The 9,807-nt window shown below is 38.2% G+C and overlaps 1 protein-coding gene and 1 non-coding gene across 30 annotated transcripts in view; both read right to left on the minus strand.

Moving 5' to 3' along the window:
- Window positions 1–821: 821 nt before the first annotated feature.
- Window positions 822–9,807, minus strand: part of SEC31A (SEC31 homolog A, COPII coat complex component) — a 71,677-nt gene continuing 62,691 nt past the window's right edge. For all 29 annotated transcript variants that reach the window (XM_049630738.1, XM_049630737.1, XM_049630767.1 and 26 more), the window contains 3 exons: window positions 8,010–8,129; window positions 2,475–2,546; window positions 822–1,410 (listed from right to left, as the gene is read on the minus strand). In XM_049630738.1, the coding sequence (XP_049486695.1) occupies window positions 1,231–1,410; window positions 2,475–2,546; window positions 8,010–8,129 (372 nt within the window). In that variant the 3' untranslated portion in view covers window positions 822–1,230. The remainder of the gene's footprint in view (window positions 1,411–2,474; window positions 2,547–8,009; window positions 8,130–9,807) is intronic.
- On the minus strand, window positions 4,069–4,175 carry LOC125924106 (U6 spliceosomal RNA). The gene has a single exon (XR_007458288.1). It is a non-coding gene; the product is annotated as a U6 spliceosomal RNA (small nuclear RNA).

A 9,807-nucleotide genomic window follows, 5' to 3' on the forward strand; every position in this document is an offset into this window, starting at 1 on the left:
ATCACCCCAGTCCTGAGGCTCCAATGCTCACACATGCTATCAAGGTCCTCCTTTTTAGTTATAAAACTATTCTGAGCTAAACAATGAGTGGTTAACTTTTAAAAGAGGGGTTTAATTTGGCAAGTAGGGAATCCCAGCAAAAGAAAACGAGAGGCTCTTGCAAACTATTTCACTCAGGACATACAAAGCCTGATGAACTACTCTTACTGGAGCTACTCTTAATCCTTGAAACAGCAACTCTATCTCCATAGTAGTCACAGTATTTATTTTCTAGTTTTCCAATCTACTTAGGTAAAATTACATAATGTAACAATGAAGAATTGTTAGTATTTAATTCTAAAGATTCTACGGGGACCATTATCTTTTATTAATCGCACTGTTCTTAAGACAAAATTATAATAAAATCACTTGACAGAAAAACTGGCTGATAAATGTCTTCCTTTGATTCAGGAGGCTGATAGAAATTAAAGTTTTCTTTCTAAACTTAAACCTCAGAATTCTGGGTGACTTTTAAAAAAATGGATGAACGAATTTCTAAATATAAAATGGAGATAATTCAATCTTAAAACTCAATACTAGAAACATTTATTAATAGAAGAAAGTCCAATGAATTCTACAGAATGAAAATGCTCAGTCTTTTCCAATAGATACTTAAAGCTAGTGATCCCACTTTTCATTAATATTTGCTAAAATCTATGTAACACCTTCTAGATTTAGTTATTTGTTCAGGACTGGAATGAAGCCAAAGACACAAAAAAACAGGGATTAAACTAACCTGTGAGCAGCTGTTTTGAAAAAAAAAAGACTAAGTACACATAAAATAGGATTACACACTTTAATCTGATTGACATGGAGGAAGTAGGGAGGATGTGAAAGAAATTTAGTTTTAGCTCTGCTTTATGCATAACCAGATGCTTCTTTCCCAAAAAGTATACTGAGGTTTTAAAAACCACATTTGATCAGAATACTTCAGGAAAACATACTAGTGTAATCCAGGAAATACACTATTTGCAGAATAGGAAAATCGTCATGGGCAATAAAAGATTAAAACAAAAGAAAGCACCTGGGTTTTGAGCAGTTCTAAAGTGAGTATATCTGCAGGAATAGTGTAAATGCTCTTGACTGGCTGCTATGGAAACATGCTAATGAGGATTGGTCCATATCTTAACATTTTTTAAAATATGCTTCTTTGGAAGAATGGCAATATGGGCTGGGAATAAAGATGTCCTTTCAGACACCCAGCTTATTGGCCTGGGTGAGAACGACTTTGAGAACTGGCATGAAAGCTGAGGTCTCACTGAAGTTGCTGGTGCTAACTATGTGGGTATGGATGGTCAATCCTTCTGAGTAGTTTCGAGTTTCAATGCTCCTCGCAATGTTGTGTAAACCATTGATGATCGTGGGTGAAAGCTGAAATAAAGGTAAAATCAAGAGAAAAAATTAAATTAAGGAAGAATTTCCCATAAACACTGATATTTAAAAGGAACTTAAAATAAATATTATAAAAAAGCAAATAAACCATTTAGCATTTCTAGAAATAGTTTCTTGGACCAAGCAACTCTTTAAAGTTATAAAGCAGAATCATGACAAAATGATTTATGTAAGGAAACTATTATGAATTATGAACATGTATAAGCCAGGTTTTTTTGTTTTTTTGTTTTTTATAGAAATGAAGCCAGATTTCCACCCCGAGCTGAAATGCTAACATCTTCCTCCACTTAAGAGCTTTACTTCTTCAATTATTTTAGATATAGCCTCATACCTTTTAAAAATTTTCCCATGTATATGAAGGAGTTTAAAAATTCTTAGTCACTATATCTCAGAGTAAGGACCCTATTTATTCTCAAACCTTGTCTACAATAGAGATCTTGAACTTGTGGCCTATCTGCATGTGTAGGACAATAGTTCTTACCAGGTACTCAATTTATCAATTCTCAACAGTTTTTTGTAATCTTACCATCTCTTAAAACCATAAAATCTATAGTTTCTGTCCCCCATTATTTGGCCTACATGCCCATACTTTTGAGGGAAGAATTTATTTTGGATCAGTCCATGGACCACACCACTTCTACTGTTACATCAACTTCCTTTGGTTTGGTTCTTGTGAAATAAGTGATGGGACTCATGTGAGGGTAGGGAAAAGAACGCTGAAATGGAAACAATACAGGACATATATAATGAACGGAAGACCAGCTACCCCAGGGCCACTACAAGTCAGTATGTATTTCTACTCTTTGTTACAAGAGGAGTTAAAACTATACCCCTGCCTGACAAACACATACTCTCCCTCTCCCCACTACCCTCCCATCCCCAATAAATGACATTTAAGACTCTAGCTAGAGAAAGCCCATTCTATAACTGTCACCACAATTTTATCCCCAAATACATTACATACATGTGCTGGTGAGATGCTCATTTACTAGCTACTAGGAAAAAATGATTATCATAGATCCTTCTTTTTCCCACAAACTTACTGTCTGTTCCCTAAGTTTATCATATAGAAACTCCAAGCGTTTGCTGGCATCATCTAGCTTCCTCTTGGTTTGCTGCAGGAGAGGAAAAACAGATGATGTTATACTTGAACGTTAACTTTAATCCAAAGACTTTGCCTTAACTCATTTCACTAACCCTGACACTCATCATGCTGAAAGCTTCATTAAAAAAAAAAAAATTTTTTTTTTAACATTTATTCATTTTTGAGAGACAGAGAGAGACAGAGAGCAAGCAGAGGAGGGTCAGAGAGAGAGGGAGGCACAGAATCCGAAGCAGGCTCCAGGCTCTGAGCTGTTAGCACAGAGCCCGATGCGGGGCTCAAACTCACAAACTGTGAGATCATGACTTGAGCCAAAGTCACACGCTTAACCCACTGAGCCACTCAGGCGCCCAGCTTTATTTTATAAAGAAACAGAGGCAACTATGAACCAGAAACCTGAAAGACCATTACTGAAAGAGTTCAGTAACCTATTAACGGGAGGGTGGGGGGAGAAAGGTAAGAGGATAAGGGGCTTCCTTCTGGAGTGCAAGATGGAGTAGTGGTGGATTTCACGTGGACTGCAAGCTCATCTGACAAGGTGTGTGCACGTATAACTGCACTATTCACAAAAACAGGAAGGGCCATCTGGAGGAGCAGTACATCATTGTACACCAGAAAAGAAGATCTAAGGACAGTTGTTGTAAATTATGGGTGCTAGCAGGCTTACACAGAGGTGAACTGGAATCTTATTTTAACCTTTATACTTTAATATTACTTGTACGCTTAGTCCATTTGATAGTTAATTCTGCTTCTTTCTGAGCTGTTAGAACACCAAGAAAAAGAGAAAATTATCTTCTGGTGGCTTAAGATTACTAAGACGGAAGTAGTAAAATGAGTTCTTAAATTAAGGAGTCTTCCTACCTCCCAATCCACGTACTAGAAGTCCAGTGACAGAAAACTATTCTAAAACTAAAATTACCGGCTTCAATTACAATGTGATTAACTTAATGACCTACATTTTGCAGTAACCTTAGAAGTGACACTGGTCTTCAATATTTATTGAGTGCCTATTATTTGCCATGCTTATGTCTCATGGAGCTCGGATTCTATTGGGTGGGAAAAAGATACTAAATAAATAATATGTTGTACATGAGATGGTGATGAGTGCCAGGAAGGAAAGCTAACAGTGTGAAGGGCTAGAAGCGCTGGAGTGCGGGCGGTAAAGAAAGGTTGGAAAGCTACTGGGACACGGGAGCAGAAGCCTGGAGCAAGTGTGCAGTAAGCAATGCAGCCACGTGGGAGCAGCATTCCAGGCAGAGGAGTGCTGGTGCGCGCTGGGTATGCTGCAGGACAGTGTCAGCGTGTCACAAGAGGAGAAAGGAAAAGCTCGGAGCTTTTCCCCATCATGTATAATGTTAGTTGTGGGTTTTTCATACATGGCCTTTATTATGTTGAGGTACGTTCCCTCTACATCTACTTTGTTGAGGGTTTTTATCATGAATGGATTTTGTACTTCGTCAAATGCTTTTTCTGCATCTACTGAAATGATCAGATGGTTCTTATCCTTTCTCTTGTGGATGTGATGCATCACATCAATTGATCTGTGAATATTCACGGAACTGCATGCCATCCTCAGGCAGGGGCCATGCTGATCTTCTCTGTACTGGTCCAATTTTAGTATCTGTGCTGCCGAAGCGAGCAAAGATTTATCTATGAATACTGAACCACCTTGCATGCCAGGAATAAATTCCACTTGATTGTGCTGAATGATTTTTTTTATGTATCAAAATCCCAACAGCATTTTTCACAGAACTAAAACAAATAATCCTAAAGTTTATATGGAACCACAAAAGACCCCAAATAGACAAAGCAATCTTGAAAAACAAAAGCAAAGCTGAAAGTATCACAATTCTGAGCAAAGCTGTAGTATGGTACTGGCACAAAAACAGACACATAGATCAATGGAACAGAAGAGAAAACCCAGAAATAAACCCACAATTATATGGCCAATCCATCTTCGACAAAGGAGGCAAGAATATGCAATCGGAAAAAGATGGTCTCTTCAACAAATAGTGTTGGGAAAACTGTAGGGCAACATGCAAAAGAATGAAACTGGACCACTTTCTTACACCATACACAAAAATAAACTCAAAATGAATTAATTAAAGACCTAAATGTGAAACCCGAAGCTATAAAAGTCCTAAAGAGCATAGGCAGTAATTTATCTGACATCAACCATAACATTTCTCTAGATATGTCTCCTGAAGCACAGGAAACAAAAGCAAAAATAAACTATTGGGATTACATCAAAATAAAAAGCTTTTGCACAGTGAAGGAAATGTTCAACAGTTAAAACTAAAATGCAACATACTGAATGGGAAAAGATATTTGCAAATAACCTATCTGATAAAGGGTTAGTATTCAAAATCTATAAAGAATTGGTACAAACCCCAAAAACAAATAATCCAATTAAAAAATGGGCAGAAAACATGAACAGACATTTCTCCAAAGAAGGCACACAGATGGCCGACACATGAAAAGATGCTCACCACCACTCATCACCAGGAAAATGCAAATCAAAACCACAATGACATATCACCTCATACCTATCAGAAAGGCTAAAATAAAAAACACAAGAAACGGCATAGTGTTGGTAAGGATGTAGGAAAAAAGGAACCTTCTTGCACTGTTAGTGGGAATGCAAACTGGTGCAGCACCTGTGGAAAACAGTATGAAGGGTCCTCAAAAAGTTAAAAATAGAACTACCCTACAATCCAGTAATTGCACTAGTGGGTATTTACCCCCCAAATACAAAAACACTAATTCAAAGAGATACATGCATCCCTATGTTTATTGCAGCATTATTTATAATACCCAAATTATGGAAGCAACCCAAGTGTCTATCAATAGATGAATGGATAAAGAAGGGGTGGTATGTGTATGTATATATACATACACACACATACACAACGGAGTATTACTCAGTAATAAAAAGAATGAAATCTTTGCTATTTCCAATAACATGGATAGAGCTAGAGGGTGTTATGCTAAGTGAAATACGTCAGTCAGAGAAAGACAAATATCATATATTTCACTCAGATGTGAAATTTAAGAAACAAAACAAACTAGGGGCGCCTGGGTGGCTCAGTCGGTTAAGCGTCCAACTTTGGCTCAAGTCATGATCTCACAGCTCGTAAATTCAAACCCCATGTCAGGCTCTGTGCTCACAGCTCAGAACCTAGAGCCTGCTTCAAATTCTGGGTCTCTGCCCCTCTCTCTGCCTCACTCTGCCCCTCCCCTTCTCGCACTCTGTCTCTCTCTCTCTCTCAAAAATAAACACACAAAAAAAAGAAAAAAAAAAAAAAAACAGAACAAACTACCAAAGGGGGGAAAAAAAGCGAGACAAACCAAGAAACAGACTCTTCACTATAGAGAACAAACTGATGATACCAGAGGGGAGACACGTGGGGGGATGGGTGAAATAGGTGATGGGGATTAAAGAGTACACTTATCATGAGCATTGAAAAATGTATAGAGGGGCGCCTGGGTGGCTCAGTTGGCTAAGCGGCTGACTTCGGCTCAGGTCATGATCTCGCGGTCCGCGAGTTCGAGCCCCGCGTCGGGCTCTGGGCTGATGGCTCAGAGCCTGGAGCCTGCTTCCGATTCTGTGTCTCCCTCTCTCTCTGCCCCTCCCCATTCATGCTCTGTCTCTCTCTGTCCCAAAAATAAATAAACGTTAAAAAAAAAAAAAAATTAAAAAAAAAAAAAAAAAAAAAAGAAAAATGTATAGAATTGTTGAATCACTATATGGTACACCTGAAACTAATTAAAAGAAAAAAAAAAAGAAGAGGGCAGAGGAAGAGATGAAGCTATTAAGGATAACATTAGAAACTAAGTCATCTGGCAAAATTGCTCTCTGTTGTATGAACATAACTAAAGTGAAAATAGGAATACAACTATACTGTAAAAATGATTCCAGCTATTTGTGAGGAGGGGACCTCTTACAGTCCCCGCTCAAAGCTAGTATCATCTAGCTTCCAGTAGGAGCCCTGCCCCAATGTGGAGGAGTCACCTAGATGGGATAGCATATTAGGGCCTCTCCCCTAACTAGGTACAGGAATTATAGAAACAGTTTGTCTTTTGTGGTTCTCATCTGGCCCAGGCCTCCTGTGGACCCAGAACGAAGATAAGATGTTGACCTAGAGGAGTTTAAAGTCAACAAAAATTTATTGAGTTGGGCTGGGTACCATGTGCCTTCTCAACCTCTCTATACTGACTCATGCCTGAAGGAGGGCTGGAGTCTTCCTTCATTTTTAGTTTTGAATGACTGTGTCCTATTTAGAGGTATGCACAGGGGACAGCGTATACTAGGCCATCTGCTTCATCTGCTCTCTGTTCCTAGCTCAGTCTTTCCATCACTTCCAGAATGCTAGGCATGAAGATTTATGATAACCTTTCCTTGCTTCTGCTTTCCTGACACTTTTAGTACAGGGAACTGCCTTCCAAAAGACCGGAAGAAAGTTGCACATATTAATACTCAATGTTTGATGAAACAACAAATTCCAGGAGCTGTTTTTCAAGCAGACAAGTGGCCAGTGGCTAAATAAACATATTCAATGTTTGCTGGCAGAAACTGAGATTTCATCTAAAACAAGGCAGCTTTGTGGAACTTTTGTTGTTGCCAATACACAGGCATCCTCTAGGTAAACTAAGTAAAATCAGTTGCTTTAACTATGAATATGACTCTAGTATCGAAAACAATTATTTTTAAGATCTTTGCAAAGTTACATATAAGATTATCTGCCTACTTTTAAAAGCTTTGAGTAAGCTCAGAAAGAAATCCCTAACCTGAATTTTTTATATACCACCATTCTGTTCTATTTATGTGCCAAACATGAGGTCTACTGATGAAAGGCAATGCGGCACAGTGGTTGACAGCATAAATTCTGGAGCCAGACTGGGTTTGAATTCTGGCTCTGACCTTGGGTGTTACTTAACTGCTTTTTGTCTTAACTTAGTCATCTGTAAAATAAAGATGACAGATCTACCTACCCTGGGGTTGTTGTAAGGATTAAATAAATTTATATATAAAAGAAATTAATTATATTTTTATATGTAAAGCAAAGTACACAAGTGCTAATTTTATTACTATTATACAAACTTTTGCAGTATATTGTAGGACTTCATACAATTACAGAAGAGCTCTATAAATGATTATTAAAAAAAATTTTTTAATGTTTATTTTTTTTAAGAGAGAGATACAGAGCATGAGTGGGGGAGGGGCAGGGAGGGGGGAGAGAGAGAGAGAGGGAGAGGGAGAGGGAGAGAGGGAGAGAGGGAGAGAGGGAGAGACAGAGACACAGAATCCAAAGCAGGCTCCAGGCTCCAAGCTGTCAGCACAAAGCCCGATGCAGGGCTTGAACCCACAAACTGTGAGATTATGACCTGAGCTGAAGTCAGATGCCAAACCAACCAAGCCACCCAGGTGCCCTGAAGATTATTTTAATTAAGCAAAATATGAGAAAAAAATACATACAGGATCTGTGGCTGAGGAGAGGCAGCGCTGAATAAGATCCTCAAATGTGGTCTTTAGAATGAGGTGCTCATCTGGAATAGGTTTCTTGGTAATTTTTTCTGTTGGCAAAGACTGCACATGCTGGAAGAAATAATAGCATAAATGACCAGAAATGACCAAAAGCTACCTATACGCAAAGCCCTGAAACTCTGTGATAAAGAGAAACCAGCTAACTACCTTGTAGACAGGCTGTGACAAATTAACATGTGAAATCCCTTGGGAGAAGTAGAAATGAAAATCAAATATTCAGTAGAAGGTACAGACACTCCTCCTACAGCTTTGATTTTGAAAAACAGAATTGGATATAAAGAGTTTGATGAACTACGGAACATATGTTGATCACTATTGAATGTACCTGAGGGGAAGGAGACTGTAGACCTATGCCGGTAGGAAATAAAAGGGCAGTTACAAAGCTGGCTAGTTAGAGTGCCTGCTTGCTCTGCTTGTTGGCTCATTTTTGTTTATCTTTCCATTCTTATGTTCTTTGATTTATTCTTGGAGGTTGGTAACTGGGCTATTATCAAACTGCAAGATTAAGTCAAAAGTTAGGATAGAAGAGACCATGATGTTACTGAATGTACAGATGGAAAAACAAAGAAGGTATGTTTAAGTGTTTAGGGTTCTGATTTATTAGTACATTCATTCAAAAAATATTAGGCAATTATGTTCTAGGCACTGGCTATGTATTTGTGAGCCAATTCAGAAAAGATCTCAGCTCTCTGGCAGTTTTTAGCTAAAGGAAGGAAAAAGAAGTTTTAAAATGTCATACAAAAAGCAAGTTTACAAATACTTACATCTTAATGAAAGATGTTACTTGAACAAAAAGTAAAATAATAAAATGCCACAAATACCTGTAAAATAGCAACTGCATTGCTATTTTATAAGCTAATAAATTAACATTAATGGAACCAACAGGCAATATAACTGGAATTTAACTGAGGGGAAAGTTCTCTTCAGGAAATTCTATTAGAAAGACAAGTAGGAGTTAACTGGTGAAATGGGGAAGTTAGAGTGTCAGAGAAAGAATGTGTACAAAGGAAGGACCATGATACAAGAGGACTAAAAGGAGGCCAGTGTGGCTGAAGCAGAGAGACAGCAAGGAGGAATATGAAGCTGAAGGGCTTCCAGACAATGTGAAATAATTTGGTCTTTATCCTGAGAACAATGTTTTAAACAAAGAGGAGACAAGACCAGCTACAACGATCAAAGTCAATGCTTGTACACCAGTTAGAGGCTCCTGCACTGCCAGAGACTGGAAATGAAGGCAGCATGGGTCAGATTAGAAGTGTATGTGGATAAAGGATTTGAGAGAGATTTTAAAATAATATCAGCAAGATTTGGGGATAGATTTGAAAGAGGGATTAAAGGAAAAAGAGTATAAAGATGATTCCCAGGTTTTTGGCTAGATTGAATATGGATTATGATGCCATTTTACTGAAATAGTCAACACCAAAAGAAGATCAGGTTTGGGAGGAAGACTATGAATAAGGTTGTAGAAATGTTGAGTGTGAGGTGCCTTGGAGGCATCTAGGTGGGCAGGTAGCTGGCTATTATGGCCTGGCTGAACATATACATCTGTGCAAGCTCTCCCTTTCGATGGTAACTGAGGTTCTGGTCTGGGTGAGTATTGCATGAGCACCTAAAGTCTAAACAAAAGTGAATGGCTGGGTAGCTTCCCAAACTAGCATAGACTTGTAATAAGAAAAGAAAAAAAAGAAAAGAAAAGAAAAGAAAAGAAAAGAAAAGAAAAGAAAAGAAA

Source organism: Panthera uncia, chromosome B1 (genome assembly GCF_023721935.1).
Source record: "Panthera uncia isolate 11264 chromosome B1, Puncia_PCG_1.0, whole genome shotgun sequence".
In the NCBI taxonomy this organism is placed as follows: Eukaryota; Metazoa; Chordata; class Mammalia; order Carnivora; family Felidae; genus Panthera; species Panthera uncia.